This window comes from Balaenoptera physalus, assembly GCF_965194825.1.
Source record: "Balaenoptera physalus genome assembly, chromosome: 13".
Classification (NCBI taxonomy): Eukaryota; Metazoa; Chordata; class Mammalia; order Artiodactyla; family Balaenopteridae; genus Balaenoptera; species Balaenoptera physalus.
Window position 1 is genome coordinate 89080358 of NC_138892.1, and position 24110 is coordinate 89104467.

The 24110-nt window shown below is 35.2% G+C and overlaps 1 protein-coding gene across 4 annotated transcripts in view; it reads left to right on the forward strand.

Moving 5' to 3' along the window:
* Positions 1–24110, forward strand: part of SOX5 (SRY-box transcription factor 5) — a 990465-nt gene that overhangs the window by 929257 nt on the left and 37098 nt on the right. For all 4 annotated transcript variants that reach the window (XM_082419737.1, XM_082419736.1, XM_082419738.1 and 1 more), the window contains one exon: positions 17573–17750. In XM_082419737.1, the coding sequence (XP_082275863.1) occupies positions 17573–17750 (178 nt within the window). The remainder of the gene's footprint in view (positions 1–17572; positions 17751–24110) is intronic.

Sequence of the window (24110 nt, forward strand, 5' to 3'; positions counted from 1 at the left end):
CTTCCAACTGTGGACTAGCTGATTCCATAAGGCGACTTTTACAGAACCCAACCGTTCATCCTTTATGATTTTGGTTTTTCGAAAGAATAAGGATGAGATCTCTAAATTTAGAGGAAAATGAAGACCAGGATTCTTACTTTACAGGTTTTACATTACCAAAATAATATGAAAGAAAAAAAAGTATACTTAAATAGAAAAAAAAGTATATTCCCCCAAATTGTTTGCCACCAGAAAAGACTAAAAACCTTACATTTTCATAAAACCACAAAATATTTTTTATTAAAGCTCTGTTAGATTTCTTTGCAAGACCAGTTATCAGTACTGAGATTCCATATGAGACTTTCATTTAAATTGGGCCTTTCAATAACCAAAGAATCTTATTTTTTCTAGTTTATTATATAATTTGAGCTATTATGGTTTGTTGTGCAATTTTGATGACTTTTGGCAGTGTAGATATTTCATAATAGGAGAAAAAGAAATTGAGACCAAAAATAGAAAGGATGAAGTACTGCAAAAAATTTTCTCTTGTGGTATTTCCAGTAGTACTTAAAATAACATAAGGAAAAAATGCTGTTGTGAAGTATGTACAAAAGCATTATGACAGCAGTAGGAATGTCCTTAAATAGGTACAGATTTTTGTTTTCTATACTTCTCCGTGTAACTCTTTTGAGGATCAAAGTTTCATTTTAAGTCTGCGGGAGCTCAATATTCAGGTCAACCCTATATAAATACAGGGCAAGACAAAAATTTTGGGTCAAGTGATGGAATTTTTAGCACCGGTGTTCATGCAGATAGTGCTGTCATTTATCTAAAAAATGATGGTTCTGATCCAATTTTAAGAGAACCTCTGGGTAATTTTTGTTTGATTTGGTTTTGCTTGTCTTTTTCTATTAGCATGCACAGAGTTGCAGTGAGCTGGAATTCTGATCTGTTGTATCTGGGACCATAATTTATGGACTTGCAACAAACTAAATGAAGGAAAGATCAATTCCATAAGATTAATCATATTACAAACACTTTCTTTGCCCATTGAATTTTAAGTGGCTGCCCCATAATCTGCAGTCGATAAATGTTTACTAGATTAAATGTTTATATTATACTACTCAATCTTAATATGAATTGAAACCTTAGTTATCACTATCTGTGATATAGTCTTCACTATATGTCTGTCTTTACAATTAAATATATTAATACAACATTATCTAAGATCATGTATCTGTATACTTTTTTGTTATTATTTCAGTCATATATTCTTAGCTATTGTCAGGTGAACTTTTTGGCCTTTGGTGTAACCAAGTTATGTTCTAGAATTCTGGGCATCTTAAATAAAACATTAAAGAATTTAATGAGACAAAAAGAAATATTTTTAAAAGTTTTAAAAACTATTCTTTCAAAATGTATTTTGAAATGAATCCTATTTTTAAAAACAAGATCCACTTAGAATGCACAGTTAATAAAATATGATTTATCCTAAATGAGATATCTTCTAGTGGGAAAATAGGAATAAGAATGTCTTCCTTCGGAAAGAGATATATCAATAGACTTGACATTTTGCTTGAAACAATGCTATATGTTTGTTCACTGGTTTATATAATTTTTAAAATATCGTGTAATGACTATGTTATTCATAGATGAAGCTTCTTAGAGTCACTTTTAGAAGATGTCAATACTGAGGTTTGTTCAATAAACACCTTTTTAGCACCTATAATATACTGGACACTGGTAGAATAAAAAAGAACAATAATTAACACTGTACAGTGTAATGGGGAAGGCAGCAAATAAACTAACAATTAAAATACTGTGGGCTAAGTAATGATCAAAGAATAATATGGAGAAAAGGAAAATAGTTCTCAACACAACCTGGGGAGAAATAGGAAGATAAGGAAAGGCTTCCAGAAGATGTGCCATTTACATGGTTTTTGAAGGAAAATGAGACAATCTGTGCAAAGACGTGTAGGAATGAAAGAGTAGAGTGTGGGAGTTCATCTGAATTTTAAAGAAATAAATAAGGTTTACAGTAACACATCTCTAGAACTTTGGGAGTGAACTTAAGAAGAATGAAAATGTAAAGATAAAAATGTCTAAAAGAGGAAGTCTAACCATCTTCCCTTGGCATTCTCTAATCTAGCCCCACGTACTTCACTAGCCTAAGTTATTCTACTTTTCTCCCAATCCCAGCAATTTGTGCTCCAAATGGAATCACTTCCTCATGTATCATGTTATTTCACCTCTTTTTGCCTATGTTTGTGCCACTCTACCTCTCTGGAATGCTTTTGCCCTCTTCATTCCACCTTTCCCTCTTGCCTGGCACCAACTCATAAGATCTATCTCGACTGTCACCTCTATGTGGAATTGGCTATTCCATCATATGTGATCACACTACATAGACATGTACTCCTTGTGTAGCATCACAGAACCTGTATAACTGCACTTGCCTTCCCTTGTATGACTCTGAGTCCCTTGACAGTAGGGAGTATATCTTATTCATCCTTAGCATCAGGTGTAATGCTTGACATATAATCATTGCTCTAGTTCTGTTAAAAGAATAAAGAAACAAACAAATAAGCAAGCCATCTGTGGAAGTAAGCCAAGATACTATGTTCAAAAATATGACTGAGTTTGGGACCCCTTACATGGAAGCATCAAAGATCCTGGGCTTGAGGATAATGTCAATGCAGCATGAGCGGAATACAGTTGTACCTAAGAAAAGTAAAACAGTGCTGTTGTACTATGTAGAAAGACCTTATGCACAGAAAGGTTATGGAACCTAAAAGTAAGGTTTGTCATTGTTTATCCTGTCAGTCTAGGTGAGATACACTGGATTAGGAAATATGAGTGTTCTGATCATTCGAGAGACATCGTATGTAATGAAGCATCCATAATTTACTAGTCCTTACTATGGTCTGAGTGAAGTACAGTCGTCCCTTGGTATCCACAGGGGATTAGTTCCAGGACCCACTTGGATACCAAAATCCACGGATGTTCGAGGCCCCTATGTAAAATGGTGTAGTACAGTTGGCCCTCTGTATCAGCCACAGTTGGTTGAGTCCGTGGATGTGGAACCCAGGGATACGGAGGGCCAACTATACTCACTACTTCTTTGGCCCTGATTCTGATAGTGAAATTTGCATTTCAAGGTATCTTGAAATTAAAAGAATACCTTAAAAAATTCAGCAATATTTTGGTCAGGTCTAAATTAATTAATTGACATTCTGACTTATACATTAGCCTCATGAGTTTGTTTACTATGAGTACATCTTCAAGTGAATGGCCTCCCTATGTATGTTGACAGATTAAGAGTGTGCAGAAATGAAAGGCATAGGCTTATACTAATATAAGCTACTTTGGTTATATTGTTTAACTGACAGTTCAAGTAAAGTCTTGGGAGGGAAATTTAAAAAAATTTTTCTCTCTTACTTTTTTAAGATTATCTTTCTCTGTTTCTCTTTTAGGCCAATCAATCTAGCTCAAGTATGGCAGAGAAATATTTCACCTATACATACATTTGCTTATATTATATATAAACATTATTGATATTATATATATAAACATATATATATATTCCATTCTTTACTACAGTAATCAAGAATGCAGATTCATTTTATTTGGCAATCTAATGACCCAAAGCAACATTCAAAATAAAGTCGAATCTAAGGTAAATGCACTCATTCTTTCTCCTTAGTTCAGTTTAAAAGATATCATCAAAACTCATATGTAATGATATCATTACAATTGCTATATAAAATCTTTTATGCCATCCAGACTGTGGAATGTACTATTCTTTTAATGTTACGGGTTGGGAAAAATTAAACATGAGGCATTACAGCTGAGTTTCACTACGCATTATTTTAATTGACTATTTCTTAAATGAATATCTGATAAATCAATCTTGCAATTCCTCATGCTTCATGACATGCTTAACTCAATACAGACACTTAAGAATCATTATGCTGTGAGAGCCTTAATACAAATTTGAGATCATTATAGTTAAAATCAGACTCTTACCTGATGCTCAATTCTAAGCCTTTTCATCTTTATTGAATTTTCTTTGGACTATACCTTCAATTTAATATTATAACAATGATAGGCAGAATATATAATCAAGCTAAGCATCTTCAATATGTTGAGAAAAAATTATTTTGTCTCCAGGGTACAACATAAAAACTGTCCTTAACTGCCATTCTATATAAATAATCCTCACCCCTTAGAATTTTTTAAAGACGTCAGTTCCCTCCTGGTCACTGCCATGAAGACAAAGAATGCCTCAATGACACTATCGAGATTATCATTAAAATAAAAGGATATTTGAAGCCATCAGCTGTAAATCACTATAAAATGGCCTGTGGGTAACCTTTGACACAACTCATTTGAAATAAACCTGGGATGGATTCATAGCCGCTGGTCAGGCCATTAGGTGGGCTAAAGATCTTTTCCATCCTCTCCTTCATTTCTTGTAATATTAGTTCCTCTCTAAATGACTGGGCAGCATTTGGATATATATATAAATTGACATATGTTTTATGTTGAAATAAAATAAGTCCACTTAAATAATAGTGTTGAGGATGTTTATGGCATTTACTTGAAATATGTACTCTTTTGATGTATAATTTAGATACATGAATACATTTGGAATTTACTTGTAGCTATTTTGTTAAAATATTTCATGATTTGATATTATAAATCTTTTGCAAGGGCCCAGATTAATATTACCCAAATTGAGCTCTTAATGGTCCCTATCATAATGAGGTATAAAAATCTCTTCAGAATTAAGAAGAAACTGCAAGATTTCAGTTATTAGTCTGATTTTTCAAAGAAATTATTGCTTAACAATTTTTTCCCTGTTGGCATTTAGATGAGAAAGAGGCAGCTCTGAAAAGTTGCCTAGACTTATGGCCCAGTGACTTGGGTTTGAGTCCGAAGCTTAATAAAGTTATGACTATTGGCAAATCTTTGAATATCTTTAACTTCAGTTTCTTTATCTGTGAAGTGAGATTGATAATATCTCACACTCTTGCTGTGAGACTTAAAGTAAGACAAAATATATGAGGATGCTTTTGTAACTTGTAAAGTTTATATGTCAGGGAGTAAATTGAATAATATTAGAAAATCAGCATTAAAAATGAACAGATATAAAAGTATTCAAATTATTTTAAATAGTATATGGATTACTAAGATTACTAAATGTACTTTTATATATTTTATGATATTTAATTGACTCTCCCCAAATATTTGTGTAACAATAGTGTACAGAATTATTAGCATTTATTTCTTCTTTGGAAACTAGCTCTCTTTTTTTAATATAAATTTGTTTATTTATATATTTATTTTTGGCTGCATTGGGTCTTCATTGCTGCGCGAGGGCTTTGTCTAGTTGCGGCGAGCTGGGGCTACTCTTTGTTGCGGTGCACAGGCTTCTCATTGCAGTGGCTTCTTCTCTTGTTGTGGAGCACAGGGTCTAGGTGAACAGGCTTCAGTAGTTGTGGCTCACGGGCTCAGTAGTTGTGGCTCGTGGGCTCTAGAGCGCAGGCTCAGTAGTTGTGGTGCACAGGCTTAGTTGCTCCACGGCATGTGGTATCTTCCCGGACCAAGGCTCGAACCCGTGTCCCCTGCATTGGCAAGTGGATTCTTAACCACTGAGCCACCAGGGAAGTCCCGAAACTAGCTCTCTTGATGACAAAATTGCTTTATAAAATCAGCATTTCTTTTGGAGCGGGGAGAAGTTCCCAGGTAAAAATTGCATAATTTTTGTATTCAATTAGGCATATACTATGCCTTTTGTTTTATTCGCTCTCTAATAGGTTAATTAGGAGAAAAGGAAAAAGGAAAAAAATACTTTGTCAGTCACAATTAGAAAGCAGTTGCTTTTGATGAATATCTCAGGGAAGGGAAAATAATCTTTATTTCTGGTAATAATCATCTAATCCCAAATAGCAAACTTCATAGGACTAAATGTTCTAAGAGCTCCTGCCCTTGACACCTTTCTGTGTTTTCAAACTCTTCAGAAAAAGAGATGTCATGATCAACAGAATAAGGTAATTATAACCTTTTGAAAAAGTTCTGAAAATTGCATTTAAATTAAATATCTAAGATCCAAAATCCAAATCCCAGTCCTAGACTAGTGAATCAACCACATTTGTGACAAAGTTTGGTCTAAATAATCTAGACTAAATAAAATACAGGGTTTTTTCAGAAGAATTTCTTTCATGACACTCTTTTAGATTAATCACAATCATATTTCTTTAAATGTAGTTGGCCTTTAAACAACATGGGTTTGAACTGCATGGGTCCACTTACGCAAAGGTTTTTTTCAACAAATATATTGGAAAGTTTTTTGGAGATTTGTGACAATTTGAAAAAACTTGCAGACAAACTGCATAGCCTAGAAATACTGAAGAAATTAAGAAAAAGTTAGGTATGTCATGAATGTATACAAATATATGTAGATACACATATCACATACAAAATATGTGTTAATCAACTGTGTATGTTATCTGTAAGGCTTCCAGTCAACAGTAGGCTGTTAGTAGTTAAGTTTTGGGGGAGACAAAAGTTATACTCAGATTTTCGACTGTGCAAGGGGGTCACTGCCTCAAACCCCCAAGTTGTTCAAGAGCTAACTAACTGTATTACAATTTTCTAGCAGCTTCCATAGCCTTAAACTGTTGTGTCGTTTAGTGTCTATATATTGCTTCACCAACTGGAATATAAATTCCTTCTCCCCCATGACTAGCACAGTTGGGAATAATTTCTAAAAAGATGCTTATGGAACAAATTAAAGAATAAACCTATCACATGAGAAAAATAAAATAAAATAAAACCAGGGCAAATAGGACAACTCTTCTAAATCTATATTCAGAAAGGAAGATCACTAATACTGCTCTTAATCTGACGGGTAAAAATTGCTCTGGGTTAAGATAAGTGGGAGTGAGAGAAATGAGTTTTGCATTTACGTTTTATTTTTACTTATCTTTGGACTCTTAATCCTTTGTTTTCAATGACTGCCCCTTGTTCTCTGCAATGAATGGAGTGAAAAAGAGTTGTAGTTTGGATGTACTGACCTAGTAAAGTTTCAGGTCAAATTAATAGGAAGGGGCTTCCCTGGTGGCGCAGTGGTTAAGAATCCGCCTGCCAATGCAGGGGACACGGGTTCAAGCCTTGGTCCAGGAAGATACCACATGCCTCGGAGCAACTAAGCCTGTTCGCCGCAACTACTGAGCCTGTACTCCACAGCCCGCGAGCCAGAACTACTGAGCCTGAGCACCGCAACTACTGAAGCCCGCGTGCCTAGAGCCCATGCTCCACCACAAGAGAAGCCACCGCAATGAAAAGCCCGCACACTGCAACAAAGAGTTGTGCCCGCGCGCAGCAACAAAGACCCAACATAGACATACATACATACATAAAACTTTTAAAAAATTAATAGGAAGCCTGTCACTAAGAAGTTCCTAACAATGGCTCTGTTAGGTGACATCTCTGAGTAAAAATCAGTGAGCCCCAAAGATGTCAAGGCTTCAACCCTAAGGGCAAAAAGAAAAGGGAGCAAAGTTCTGAAGACTGGGAAGAACCCTGAAACTCAAGTGGTGGGAATTCATTTGAAGAGATTCAAATATGGAGGGATACCTTATGGTGGTGCATATGCTCCTATTTTGTTATTCACTAGTCAAAATGACATTTGCATTGTATGTAGATGTAAGAATTTTTTAAATACTTTATGAAAAAAAAAATAGAAAGAAACAGAGTTTATCAAGAGTTAGTCAGTGATTAAACTTAACTGTCCATGTAATTATATATTAGTTAATATTTAGTATTTTTTCTATTCAAAGTATATGTGGGTAATAAAAGACAATTAATATACTAATGCCTACCCTCAAGAAAGTTGTACTGTAAAGAGCGGGAGTACTCAGCCAATCCGTAAAGATCCCTTTAAAGAGTAAAGTCTTCTTCAACTATTTAAAATCTGATTATTTTGCCATCAACAATTCAGGAAAACAACTAATGCAATAAAATGAAATATAGTGGGATGATTGTTACAGTCACTAATAATAGGGTGCTGCCTTAGTCTTCCCTAACCTTCTTGCTTTATGTTTCATTCACTGTCAAACCCATTGCACGCACACACATACTCATACGCACAGACACACATGTGTACGTCCATCCTTCCCCAGAGTTCTGTACCTTAGACGATTTGGCCCTTTCTCAAGTCTCCCAAAAATACACCAATACAGTGGTTAACTGTCATAACTGTATTAAACATGAAACAGTCAGTCAGAGTGGAGTCACCAGACTGTTGGGGATTTGTGCCTATACGTGCATGTGGGGGAATTGGAAATGAGGACTTGGATTTAATTAGTTAGAGTTAGTATTAAATGACTTATGTATGACTGTGCCTTCTATTTCTTCGCTTTTTTTCTCCTGGATTGGCTATTTAAAGATGATCTACGGGGAGGGGAAAGGGTGGGGTGGGACGAGGTGAGAGAGTGGCATGGACATATATACACTACCAAATGTAGAATGAATGGTGGGAAGCAGCTGCACAGTACAGGGAGATCAGCTCGGTGCTTTGTGACCACCTAGAGGGGTGGGATAGGGAGGGTGGGAGGGAGACGCAAGAGGGAGGGGATATGGGGACATGTGTATGCATATGGCTGATTCGCTTTGTTATACAGCAGAAACTAACACACCACTGTAGAGCAATTATACTCCAATAAAGATGTTGAAAAAAAATTTTTTTAAATAAGTAAATAAAGATGATCTATCTGCTTATAACCAGACCAAACTTTTCCCAGGATCTCGAAAAATTTCAGTCCCTAAAAGATTGAATCTCCAGACATTTTTTAAGGAATTTTTTTTAGCCCTCTGAGTATTCCAAGTATTCTATTTTGTTTTGTTGCAAGATCAACTCATTCTTTTCACAGTTTTATGAGTGTTTCCTCCCCCTGAATAATAGGCCTCCATGTGATATATCTACCTCTGCTTTATGTGACCCCAATGGGACAAAGAGTCTACACTCATTTGTATTGGTGTTTTTTTATATTGTTCTGCTGTTCTTTTGATATTAATTCCTTTTGTAGATTGAGGTAGAGAGGTTGGTTCTGTACATTCAGGTACAGGTAGAAGTACCATCCCCACCATAGAGGTGGTAGTAGAATTTGATCAGTGTGGCTTCTACTTCCTTAAATTTCATGTTGTGAATCTGTATTGCTCTGAGGACTTCTGCTTTTTTGCATGTGAATCCATTCCAACATCTGATAAATTTGGAGTTCTTGGGGTTTTTTTGACATATATTCAAGTGGAGCTAACAGAAAAGTAACAGTGACAAATGCTTTCTAATTATTAGTTTAAGGGCTGATCAGGTGGTGCCAAGAAAACATTTAATTCTTCTTGTACACGGAATGACCAACTCTAATTTCTCTAAAAGCATTTTTTAAAAGCTTTTGGAGATTTACATTTAGAGTTTAATAAAAGGAACTGGTATGATTATTAACATCAACTCTTACTGCTGTGTGCTTTCTTTTAGCCTCTTGGTCGAAGAACTGTAGATCATTTTAAAAGATAATAGCAATCATCCAGATGTAATGAATACCATAGGACAAAATAATGATTATTATTAGGAATTTGAAGCTGTCCAGGGACCAGAGGTTAAACAAAGGTGAATCTGAAGCACCATACATTTTATACTGTTTCGTGTTATCACTGTTCTCATCAAATATTATTGTTGACACTCGTATTCCTCCTGTTCTTCTCCTTTTCAAATAGTTCAGAAAATTTACTCTGCAGAACTTCTGTGAGTGGGTTTTCATTTGGTATTGTGAGCCGAAGATCTTCCCATATGACACTCTTCTAAGTAAATGTACAGAAACTATATTTCTACAGTTTATTTTTAGAACGTTTTGAAAATAAAAAGTAGCAGTTAGATAGAGAGTTTATCTAAAATTAAAGTCTCAAAAGCTAAGTTAGAAATGTTCAAGAGAAGGGAGAGGAAATATTAAAAGAAAGAGAAGGAAAGAAAAAGGAGAAAAGAATGACAACTAGCTCTCAAAGTAAATAAAACTGAGGAAGATTCATGAAATGTATTCACATATTATGGTTGAAGAATGAGAAGCAAGTATTTTTCCAGGAGTAAAAATGAGGTCTTGGTAAAAAATGCTTTGGAATCATATAAGAACGTAACATATATTGGCTACAGTCTTCTCTTTTAGAGGATGGATTCAGTATTGCTGCCTCACAAAATATCCCCAAATTTAGTGACTTTAGACAACAAACACTTATCTCACACAGTTTCTGTGGGTCATGAATTTGAGAGTAGATTACTTGGGTGGATCTGGCCAAGAGTCTCATGTGGTTGCAATCAAGTTGTCAACTGAGGTTAGTCATTTGAAAGCTTGTCTGGTACTGGTATATTCACTGGGGTTGCAGTCATTTGAAAACTTGACTGGTGCTAGTATATCCACTTGCAAAGTGGCTTACTCACATGCCTAACATAGAAGTCCTGGTTATTGGCAGGAGGCCTCAGTTCCTTGCCAGGTGGATCTCTCCATTGGTTGTTTGAGTGTCCTCACAACATGGCAACTGACTTACCCCTGAGGGTGATTTTGTCCCTCAAGAAACATTTGGCAGTGTCTGGCTATAATTTCGGTTGCTGCGACTTGGGCAGGAGTGCTACAAGCATCTACTGGTAGAGGCCAGGGATACTGCTAAACATTCTGCAATGCACAGGACAGTCACTCACAACAAAGAGTTATTCAGCCAAAAATCAGTAGTGCCGAAGTTGAGAAACCCTGCCACCTCAGAGCAAGTTATTCAAGAAAGAGGAAAGTGTAAGCTGCAATGTCTTTTATGACCTAGCATCAGGAGTCAAACTGTCATTTCTGCAGTATCCTGTTGGTTATGTAGATCAGTCCTATTCACTGTGGGAGAGGAATACCAGGAGGCAAGAATTATTGGGGGCCATCGTGGAAGCCAGCTATCACAGAAGAACTTTGTGTGTAGAAAGAATGACATTATTTGGTTTAGAAATTTCAAAGAAATTATTTCATTAAAAAATGAATGTGAAATATTACTGATATTCCAGAAGCCACAATCTTTCCTCTCCTTGTTTTCAAATATGTGTATGGGTGTGTTTGTGGGTATAATTTACAGTTTTGAGGCTTTAAATCAATGAAGTCAGAAAACAAGGAAAATGAACTATATAGGTATTAACAGGGAAAGAACAGGGGGCATTTTAAACAACAAATTAAATGATGAGTACGATTTGAACACATTTAAATTAATTAAGGGCCAACAGTATAAATGTAAAAGCGATGTGTAATTACCACATTGAAGCAAATGTTCCCCAACTACACTGCTAACATCCACTTTTAAAAGAAGCAGGCGTACATTAAGCAAAAGTGTAAAATGGCAAAATGAGGAAGGCAAATGAGAAGCTAGACCATATTACTGTCAGCTAAATAACTTAAGACTTGAATTTAAATGGCAATCAAGTCTAATGGTAACATTAACACAGCAAAAGCATACCCATCAGAGAATTCCTGGAGTTCTCTCTACCTGGTTAACAAGGCATCTTGCAATCTGGAAGTCCAAAAGTAAGGGTGTGTTCATGAAAAGGACTTCAGGACTACATGCTCTCGAAGATGATAAACTTGATTTTCCGGTGACAGGAAGCTACTAAGTATAGCGCTGGGGTGGCCACCTGAGTAGGATTCCTAATTCTTCAGGAGCTAAGAAAATAATTTTAAGATTGTTACACTTTGTTTTATATTATATTACTTTAATTGACTCTTGCACATAAACGTAAACCTTTTCTCATCTAAATTCTTCATGAAGGAAAAATCAAGGACACACCAGTCTTTTTGTAGATCTCATGATATTTGTTTTGTTTTTCTCCCTACTGTTTACTGTTTTTTCTACTAAACCGTAGGGAAAAAAAGGCCTTATTTGGGTGGGAAAGGTGAAAGAGGGCTCTTACAGTGAACAATAGGGACAGAAGAAGAAAAAGATGAATGTGAACACAAGCTAGGGAAGAGAGGTGCGGCCTCGGTGCACATTGTGCAATTCTGCCTGTCATGTAGCTTCCCTACTTAATTTAATACGATTATTTCATCAGAGAGGATAATAACAGTATCGTGATTAATTTTGCAGCATGTTTCATGAATGCTTTTACTCCTCCCATATGTTAGTATTGCTACTTACTACACATGAGTATTTTATGATAGGTATGGGGACAGTTTTCAAATTGGGCACAGGAAGTAGCCTGAAATTATATATATATTTTTTATTTTAAGTCATTGCATGGCTATTAAAGAATCAAAGCATATTTATAAATGAAACAACGTATTAAATGCATAGACAAACTGTCCTTCAAGAATTCAGCTAAAATAAGACACAGTTCCACATGCCTCTATACCTAGGGCTTGAATAAAAAGTAAATGCGCCTCTTTGTTCCTTTATTACTGGCCGCACAAAACTAAAGTCTCAAAGCCACATGCCTAGATGTCAGGTGATTTCCATTTTTCTAATGCCCAACATATAATAGCCATTATTAAATGGTTGAAATCCATTCAATAAATAACGAATGGATGGATGATTGAATAAATGTATATGTTCTTGTTCTTTGTCATCAGAGTGCTATAAATTTGTTAACTGCCAAATAAATGTTTGATTTTCAATAACTACTTTAGGTAAATATTTAAGGAAGTGGAATTTGGGGACAAGTGTGATATGGCATGAACTGGATCATCAATTAGATAATGAGAATGAATAAAGAAGTAAATAAAGATGAAAGTTTTATTCTGAAAGATATAATCATTTGCACATCCTTAATGGTACATCTTGTGGTCCAGAATCCTGTATGTGGGTATAGCTCTATGTTGTGAAGGACAAGAGTGCAAATAGGAAGAAAGAAATAGACTTCTTTACTGGTATCCCTGTTCTCTAGTTCTCTATTAAAATTCCTTAGCAAAAAAATGAATGAAGGCTAAGGAGTGGGGAGAGAGAAATAACCCTCCAGGATTCTGGAGAATGATTTTTCTTTGATAAATTATGTTTGATTTCCTAACTAATTTGGTCTCTGCACATTGTAAAATTATGGATATGATACAGTTATAATAGAATAACATGTTTTTCCTAGCATAAACTTATGATTTGAAAACCATGTGAATGAAATATATTTTAACTTTATATAGTTATTTTACAGTGTTAAGTTTTTGTGGAATCATCCCTGCGTTTATGATCACAACTGGTATTTCTTCAGTGCATCTAAGGCAATATATTTGTGTCAAATTCTTTTCTTTATCTCATTTATAATTTATATGTGTGTGGGATCAGGATACAAATTCATTAGAACCGCCACAATATTTCTAGTACTGTGACCACAAGCTGATGTTAAGTGAAATGTTTGCTTTGAGACAAGTCATAGTAGCTAAATAAGTGGAACATGCCTGAACTATATGATTTTTGGATTGTCCTCGTTTTGCATTCTTGTTAACGATTTTAGATTTATCTAACTAAGATTAGATAATTCCTTATTAGGGGAATGTATAATCATGAATTGGTTCCTAAAACTTGTATTTGGACGTACAAAATAGTATTCTCGCACATTATTGTATGAATTGTTATATTTTCTGCCATATTGTACATGAAACTTTGGTATTTTTCTCAAAGAATAGTCTAATAAGTCTTTAGCATTAGTGAAGGAAATTTTCGATGCTGTATGGTGTAGAGAACAGAGGAGCATTTAAAAAATCACCAAAACAAGTTAACAATTTGTGCTTTAACTTTTAAACTAATGTATACAGTACCAAATGTGTGTATTAGTTCATTTTATTGCATGTGTACTGAACTTTATGTGGTTTATTATGTGACAGAATTATATGGTTAGGGCTGACTTCCGGAAATTATATTTCATCAACATCTCTTTAAGTTTAAATTCATCATGTAAATGAAAAGAGTATTGTATGTTGAGTCCAAAAACTGGGTTTCATTAGACCTTTCTGAGCATTAGTTTCCTTTCTGAGGTTATTCATTACTTCACAGTATTAAAGATTAAATAAATGATTTGAAATATTTATAGTGATTCCATAACTATGTAGAATATAGCCTTCAGCTAGTTAAAACTTGCTTACCCTAGCTTACACATTTACTTAAGCTTAAATGCTTGCCTTATAATTATCATATACAAGTTTAGAGCTACTCAACAGCTACGTAGGATTCTTCTTAACTATTACTTTCTGTATAAATGAAATAAGTATGAAATATGCTATTTCCAAAAGTTTCAACTGGCAACATCATTCAACAAGTGGACAAGTAATTAAAAGGAAATCGCTTTCCTCACTGCCTGACAGTGTACTTGATAGAAATGCTATCTTTTCCACTGCTTTCCCGACCTTGAAAATTGCTTACATTCTTTTATATGTAAAGTATTTATTTATAATTTTTAAATGTATGTTTTATTTGTTAAGAATACTGGTTAATCATGCTAAGCTCTCACATTTCTCCTAAATAATAAGATATCGCAAATGAAAAAACAACGTAGAAAAAACCTTACCTTTTGCGTTTATTGTGCATATTCGTAATTATGACAATGCATGTCATAAATAAATAGTCCAGTTCCATTTTATAGTTAGGGTTTTAAAATTTTCATCTAGTCAAATGAAAAATAATTAATAGAAAATGGGAAACTACTGTAATTTTTGTATTCTTCATGAGTAATGGGCATTTGGTACAGTAGCTCAGTAGTAAATTATGAAAAGAAGCAAATTGTGAAATAATATCATATAATGGGTCAAAATTATTTATATAGTTACCAGTATAAGGATCGAGCATGTGGGTTCTTATCAATACACTATTAGCCTGGTCACACAATGAAAGAGAATGAAAGGGCAATTTTGAATGACATTTCTATCAACTTTGGAACTGTCAACCTCTATTATGTCCTTGGGGCTTTGCACTTTTTGGCTTTCAGACTTCTGTGCTGCCTCGAATACAGGAGAATATTAAGATTTCCAGTGGGTCTCTTGCTCTAATCAGTGCTTTGGTAGTCATTTTTTAGTATGCGCATGTAATAGTTCTTAATGCTTAAAGCTAAGCGTATGACATTTCACCCCATCAGCACCCACGTCTGCGTCATCTTCATGGACACCACCTCTCCCCCATTACACACACTCACACTCGATTTCCTCTGTACTCATAAATCTCTGTTGCAACTCTGGGAATATGTTCCTTTCTTTCTGCACAGTCAAGTGAAACAGCGACCTGTAATTTCTCCAGGTATCCCCTCAAAACTTTTCCAAGAGTTGTGATGCTGTCAAAAGAAGTTTTCAGACTATCGTGACAAAAGCCTGTAGTTTCATATAGAAAGTACTAAGCAGGTACAACTTTCATAAGGGAAAAAGTGCCTAGAATATTTACAGTTGCATAGTAAATAGTTGATAAAGCTCCGATATGACAGGATATTTAGGCTGAATAAGGGGGAGAAAATCTGAATTCTAATCCTTATTGGCCCACTGAATCTCAGTAGCATTTTGTTTATTATGCATATACCTTTTCATTTATTATTATTAGCATATGATATGTTCTGATAAAATTTTAAAGATTGAGATAACATTACATATTTTCAATGTTACCTCCTTATATTAAGGAAGATTTTTAAAGGGTTTTGAAGCCTAGTAAATAAAAATTTTTAATAATCTCCCTTTATCCTATATAAGGCAGTGTCTCTGAAATGTTAGTATGCATCAGAATCACCTGGGTATGCTTGTTAAAACACAGGTTGCTGGAACCTACCTCCAAAGTGTCTAAGATTGAGAATTTGCTTTTCTAACAAGTTCCCAGGTGGTGCTGATGGTACCAGTTCAAGGATCGCATTTTGAGAAGTTCTCATCCATACTGGAGTATAGGGAAAAAAAGACAATATTCCTGGGGATCTGCCATCATATATAAGGATTATGGCTGACTAGCTCAACTAAATGTTGAAAGATCTGGAAGGGATTTTTGCCCTGTAGTTTTGAAAATGCTTAGTTCAAAATTGTATATTGAGCCTGTCATGGAATTATTTTACTTCCTTCCAAGATTCTGTGAATTCATATAAATTTGATATCATGGTCAATAATTTATTATGCATCTAACATGATCCCGGATTGCCATGTGAATTATCTCATGGATTTTCAAATAATTGTTATTTTCTCTGAGACAGAAAATAGAATTGAAAAAAAATGTTCAAGTGTAATTTTCCCTAGCCTGTTCATAGGTTTCCTAAGTGAAGCTAACCATGGAAACAAATAACAATAAATCACTTTTAAAAATATAAATTTGAAATATCATATTATATACCATTTTTTACCACTTTTGTAAAGTGATTTATTTCAATGCTTTGGGGTAAATATATACATCAAATTTTATACACATTGATTAATGTGTTTCCATGTCACCACATCACACCATTTGATTCTAAATTGATCCACTTTCAACAAGTTATCCTGCTATTACTGATAGATATTTTGTGTTCTTAACTCATGAAGATGAACCTAAGTGGATACTAAATTTTTGTTCTCCAATAATACCTATGTAAAATTGGATATAAGGTAAACACTAAAGTACAAATGACACAATATTCCAATTTTAGAGCACAAAAAAAGAATAACTCTCTTTGCAGTGAAAGAAAAGTAATATAATGTTAAGATTATCTGATCTTATATATTGTGATAGACATTTTAGTGATAATTGTATCCATAAATTTTACATATGAACTTACATAAGAGCTAATGTAGAAAGGTATAAAATAGAATGTAAACTATGTAAACTTGACCTATTCAAGCCTAGAACAATTGGAAATTGCCATACATGCTGAGCTGACCACATGCAGCTCTTCATACTACCATGTAGTACACTGTAAGGAAAATCTGGAAAACAAATCTGGATTTTTTAAAATGTAATATTAAGTGTTTAGAACAGTGTTGTATATAAATAAATAGTATATATTAATATAATGCTAATTATGTTTATGTTCATTTTTAGGTCAAACCCTAAAGTGTTTCTGTGAAACCTAGGAGAAAAGATTATTTTCTAAGAAAGTTAGGAAGTTTTCTTCTTTTTTGTATTTAATTTGGAGAACAGTTCTAACCAGAGGTACACACCATTTAGCTCCTCCGTGATGGGATATTCTGGGTACTCTAAGCACCAGGGTCCAAAGATGCTTGGGACTCAACACCTATTCTTTGGAGGTTGAAAAAAAAATAATCTACATCATAGTTTCATGCGAATTATGCATTGTCTCTCAATAAAAATGAATAGTACAAATAATATCTTCTTTAAGAATATTTCTTACAGGTGTCATCAGTTATATGCTTTCTGGATAGTTAAGTGCACATGTACTTTCTCTTATAACAAAGGTTTTTTTATGATATGTAGTTGAAAGTGCCATTGTTGACAGCTAACCAAACACTGTTATGTTCAGACTGAATGTTAAGATCACTGGTAGAGTATTTGATGGGAAATGACAGGCAGTATACCTATGTTTTTCTAGGCATTTTTAATCAGACTTTCCTTATCACAGCTCATGTTCTAATGATCATTGCAGGATGAAGTGGCACAGCCACTGAACCTATCAGCTAAACCCAAGACCTCTGATGGCAAATCACCCACATCACCCACCTCTCCCCATATGCCAGCTCTGAGAATAAACAGTGGGGCAGGCCCCCTCAAAGCCTCTGTCCCAGCATCATTAGCTAGTCCTTCAGCCAGAGTTAGCACAATAGGTAAGTTCTGTTTCTTTTGTTCTTGCTGATTTTCTATTTATGGCAATTGAATGAAAGCATCTTTTAATGGCAAATCACGCATACCCTCTGCATGGCTTTAGTTCCATAGGAGAGTTTCAATATGATGAACCTCATAGGTCTGTTTTAAACATGCAATTGAAATTTATAACTGAAGTCCAAGTTATAATGTCCCCCTGAGAATCTCATTGAACTGGTTACGTTTGTTGATATAACTGATGTTCTTAAGTTTATGAAAAAGAGGCCTGACTAATCACAGAGAGCAATGGTTCCAGATTGTTGTTGTTAGGTGACTTGCCTTTTCAGTCATTTAAATTTATTTCCATTCTGTGTGATGTGTACAAAGTATACGTAATGATGAAATACATTCTGCCTGGATGAGCAGCCAACCATCAGGATGTCAATTTTTTCTCAGTTCCGAGTCGCTTGAAACTTAACTTGTACACACCAAAGTATTATAAAAAGTCGGTCTCTTTGCTTCTCCATAATTGTCATTTCAGTAGAGTAAACAAACACTAGAAAATGCTTCTATAAGCTAACTTTTAAGAAATTCCAATAGTTTTAGTTTAGTAACATGTAAATTAGACTGTAAATGTTGGGTTGGCCAAAAAGTTCGTTTGGGGTCTTCATAACATCTTACAGTGAACCCGAACGAACTTTTTGGCCAACCCAATGCTTACTTCAACCCACATTTATTGATGCTTATTATTTTCATACAGTTATGAGGAAGCTAGCACAGACCAGCTAGCACAAACCCCAGCTAGGGTTTAGTTGGGGGGAAGTCATGTATCTTAATAGTGCAAATCAGCTATTGTGAGTGCTATTCCAGAGCACAGATAACAATGCTAAGAGTCAAGAAGAGGAGAGTATTAGATTCTATTTGGGAAGGCTGAAGGATAGGCTAATTCAAATGGAGCCTTTAAGAAGAGATGCATCCCTAGGCATTTTAGGCTGTAAAATAGAACCCAGAGTAAAATATCACATTTTTGAGAAATGCACTGATTTGGCTAACATATAGAATGAGTGTAGTGGAAAGTGACCAGAGTCAGAACTGAAAGAGGTAGATGGAATCTGATTTGATGCTATCCTAAGAAATTTCTGACTTTTTCTCCAGACACCAATCTGCTTAGAACTTTAAGAAGAGTATTGACAGCAGAAAGGGACTGGAATCAGGGAAGTCATTGTTTTAGTGTAGGACACGAGTAAGTTACACGAAATAGAAATAAGCAATGATAAACCAAAGGAGAGAATAGATTGAAGAGGTGTCATTAAAGAAGAATTGATGTAACTTATCCACAATGGAACGTACCGGGTGAGGTTCAAGCTGGAGACAGAAGAGTCTGGGAATTTGAATTTATAAAATAGACAGAATAGTGCCTCCCTGAACTGTGAAAGAGAAGACCAGAGTAGAAACAGGTTTGGGGGAAGACGTAAACATAAAAATTCATTAAGTGTTGAATTTGAAACTTAAGAAGCCATTTAGATAGAGAAGTTCAGGAGGACATTGTTAATGCAAATCTGATATGTGAAAGGGGTGCTATAATTTTAGACATGGAAATTATTCCTTAATGAGGTTCTAGAAGCCATCAGAGCAAATAAGAATATAAGAAGTATATGGTAAGAAAAGAAGTGGGGTAAAGAGTCACAGGTATTACCTGCTGTATTAGTTATCTCTTACTGTGTAACTAACTAACTTAAATCTTACCAGCTTAAAACAGCCAACATTTATTATCTCATAGCTTCTAAGGGTCAGGATCTGGAAGCAGCTTAGCTGGGTGGTCCTGGCTTAGGGTCTCTCTTACGGTTCCAGTCAAGATGGAAGCCAGGGCCTAGGACTTTACTGGAGATAGACAATCCTTTTCCAAAATGACTTACTCGCATGGCTGTTGGCTGAAGACCTCAGTTCTTTGCTACGTGGGTCTTTCCATAGAGCTGCTCATAGCATGACAGCTTACTTTCCCCAGAGTGAGTGGTCCAGCAGGGAGAGCAGAGAGAAAGCCATGGTGCCTTTTATCATCTGGTCTCCAAAGTCACACACAGTCAGCTCTGCTTTATTCTTTTCATTATAAGAGAATCACTAAGTCCAGCCCAACTCAAAGAAAGGGGAATTAGGCTCCAACTCTGAAGGAAGGAATATCAAAGTATCTTTGAACATATTTTTAAAGCACCACGCTTTTTTTAGGGGGAAAGCTCTTGAAGAACAAGTGACGATCCTAGAATAAGAATGGAGATAAGGCAATGGCCTGCTTGCCTAGGACAAATTAAAGTTTGAAAAAGGAGGGGTTATTCAGTGGTGTCACATTCTGTAGAAAAGTTAAAGAACATGAAGAAGAAACGCCTTAGGATTTATCTGGAGGTTGTGGCCACGTAGACTGTAACAGAGAGATTTTGTAGAATGGTTTAGCAGAACTTCAGTTGTAAAGATTTGAAGAACGTGAGGACAGAAAGTGCAGCTGATATATGGATCAGTCTTTTTGTAACCTTGGGGTTGAGAAGGGATTGTATTTTGAGAAGGCTGAGTAGTGGCAGGTTTTAGAATAGGAAATCATATGTATATATATATAAACAGAGGTGAGTTGGAGAGATCTATAGATACGAAAGAGTGCATGGGTGATGACAGAGCAAGAAGAAATGAGAGAGGATTACCTTTGGAAAGAAGAAATGCCCCTTCTTTTCTCTAAGACTGAAGGAAATGAGGAAAAAAGAGGTACAGTTACAGAGAAATTGTGGGATGGACAGAAGGAAAGCTGAAGGAGTGTATTTCAAATGCTTCTATCTCTACAACGTTGAATTCCAGATTATTTGCAAAGAGGAGGTCAGTCTGGGCCAGTGGGGCAGCAGTGAGAAAAGAAACAGCGAAAACTGAGGTTTTGAGAGGTTTGAAAATGGTTTGGGACATATGTGTTCTTTTTATCGTTGTGCACCATTCTGTTATGATCTCTCTGTTACTCTGCTCAACATCCTAAATGGACACCAAGATAAGATTTGCTTTCATGTCCGAAGCATGTAAAAGAAAAAAATATTTTATTTGGCAAGAATGATTCACTTGCATAATAGACATGAAAGCTCATAAATATCGCAGTGTTGGTATATGAGCTACTTTTGTAATATCCCCAGAACTGGAATATTTAACTAAGGGAATAACTAATATATTTGCAATTTTTGTCATGTGAGGATTTTTTACTTCAGCATTCCAAGGATTAAATATGACAAAATATTTTAGAAAGACAAGAATGTATTTAATGACATTTATCATCTGACTTTTTCCACTACTAAAACTTCTCTTATTTTTTTTCCCTGAAATGTCCCTCCGCCACATACACATCCCTCATATTTTCCAAGGATTTGATGCCACTACAATTTACTTTTCTCTTTTCAACAAATGCAGATGTTGAAAGCTGAAACTGTAATGAGTAATAATGTAGTTGGATAAAAGCTGTGAGCATTAATGGTGTTGTAAAGGTCACCCCTGAAAGAAGAATGAATGTGTTATGCCATTAATAATCCATGGAAAACCGTGAACCAAAAGATAACTTAAGTTATCGTTAATGACATGCGGCTCTTTGCTATATATCTATTAGCTACAAATAAAGAAAGTGAGTTTTTGAGGTTGATGAGCAATATTACAGTGTATTCTATAAGAATGCTTTTGTATAGTATGCAAATGGTAGGCAGCTCCAAAGAAAGCTCCTTAAAAAGCATGAATAGTTCAGAAGAATGATGGGTAATTTTAGAATCTTTTGACCAGATGTTATCTTTCCCTTATTGGCCTTTTCAACCTATGCTGTGCATATGTGTAACACTCTAAACTTTTATCAAAGCATTTTTAGTCTATTTTTTCACTGCAGCTTATTTTAGAATTGTAGACCTTTAACTAGACAGAGCAAATATCCCTGGCATCTAGTCAGAAATTGTTATTTTCCAGGTAAGGAACTGAGGCCTAAAGAAGCTAAGTGCTTTGTTCTCCAAGAAGAGTTATTTGGAATAGTATAAAAGTTAGGTGAGGGATGAGAGGGGCTTCATTCCTAAATTGAAGTGATCCCCGTGCACTTCAGTTTCATCTCTTGCAATGGAATATTCCTCCCGAGGTCGAGGGCCTAGCATCTGCACCTGAGATGTCTCAAGAACTCCTGATGCTATTACTGTTTAGCTTAATGCTATACTATTGATACTTGGTTTGTGTGCTTTGAATTTAAGCGAACTGGGTATATCTTGTGTCCTATGAATCTTCTTTCTGATTCCCAACCAAGGACAGATTGAAATTGAGTCAGCAGTTGTGTAACACCCAGGGCTTGTATTTAACAAAATATTTTTTTAAATATATATTTTCTTATGGAAAGAAAATCCATATATAATTGTGTGCTATTTTTCCAATTAAAAATAATCCCAAGGGCAAAAAGAAAAAAACAAAAGAAGTTAAGTGCTTACCCAGGGATTCTAAGTCCCTGTCCCAATGTAGACAGTCCTGTGGTTATTACCGCTATTTTAATTTTAAGAAAACAAATGTACATGACCACCTAGTAACTTGCTCAGACTCACAGCCAGTGGAGCTTGAGGACTTACAGTCATAGTCTCTGGGTTGCTTGCTTGCTTTTTAGTTGTTGCCTATTGGCAGCCTCTCTGCCTTAGATGTTCTTCTCAGTCATCTATTTATCCTTTCCCTCATTCATTCCATAAATGAGTATTGAATATCTTCTCTATGCCATACATTTTGCTAAGTCTGGAGGATAATCAGATGAAAGTCTCGGACTGAGGCTTTAGATACCTATAGTCTTTATTGTGTCATGTCTTTGGAAGATATTGGAACATACTGTTCTTGCCCTTCATTCCTCAGAGCCATTAGTACATGAAAATTAACACTTCACTGAGCAAATGTAGGAGACACACACTGATTCATTAAAATTAAGGGAAATATTTTCAAGTCCAGTAATGTGATATTTTATTTCTACAACTTGCTAATTTAAAATATGATGACGTGAAGGAAGATTTTACCTTAAAATTTTGTTAATTTACATTTTTTAAATGAGAAAAAACTTCTATGAGGGTGGGTTATTGAACAACAATATTGTAACCATTTCATAGAAAGCCGTTGGATTATCAGGAAGTTAGGGATATTATTTAACATCTGACAATTAATATTTGCATAGCACTTTACAGTTTACAAATTGCTTTCACATTTATTATCTAATTCTCAAGAATTTTCACAGATGAAGAAATGGCTACATATCAGGGTGCCAAAAATTTGATGATGATTAAGTGACCTCAAAAAATAGAAGAAAAAATTATTATTTGTTGAAAATTACTTGAAACTCATGTGCCCTTACTTTTACTACAGCTGAAAAGTCCTACATAAAATAATTAAATGAAGTGAATAAGAATTTGTGTTACCCCGATAGCATCCTTTAAATCCATGAATTTTAAGAAATCTGTGTCATATGGTTCAGGCTTCCATTGATATGATGACATAGATAATCAGTGAACTTGGAATTATAAAGGTAGCTACTTTCAACTTAGAAATATGCATTTATTCCTTCAACAGACCTTACCACGGGCCAAAGGAATAAAAGACTGAAAGAAAAAAAATGCCCTCAAATAACTCATAGATTGGCGTGAAAGATAAATTTAGGAAAACAAAAGACAATGTGACAGTAAAAGCATCTCCAGGGTTTTACAGGAGCATGGAGATGGGAAGTACTAAGGTTGCCAAGGAGCATGTCTAGGGTATGTCAGGAAGGTCCTTACAGAAGGGGTGACACTTGAGTAAATTCCCAAACACACCAGAAAGCCACTATTTCAGCATAAGAAAAAAGCTTGGGAGACAGAGGAGGGGTGGGGAGGAGGAGGGCCTGTCCCTGGAACAGGAAATAGTTCTGTGCAGCTTAAGCACAGAGGTCTTGAGAGACCAGCAGGAAATGATGCAGGAAGGATAAGCAGAGTTGATATCATGAGACTTTTAGGCCATTTTAAAGTGTTTGGAATTTATCCCAGAATGATGTTTTTGGGGGAACATTAAAGAGTTTCTTGTTCCAGGATATTTGGGAAACTCTACATACTGTTGTTATCTCTGGAAGATTCACAGTGCACATTAACATATTCAAGATTTTGAGAAGACAAGCAATGAAGAAACCTTTTTAACTTTAATTTAGTGTTTCCCACACTTTTTTGAACATGGAATTATTTTTTCACAGAATATACAGATCATCAACTTATGAAATGCTCCTTTAAGCACTAGGGTAGTAAGAGATGGATTTTTAATCAGGTAAAGTGACGTGATTCAAATTCCCTTTTTTGGAATATTTCGGAATGCTTTATCTGGAAGAAGAGTAGGAGATATGTTCAAGG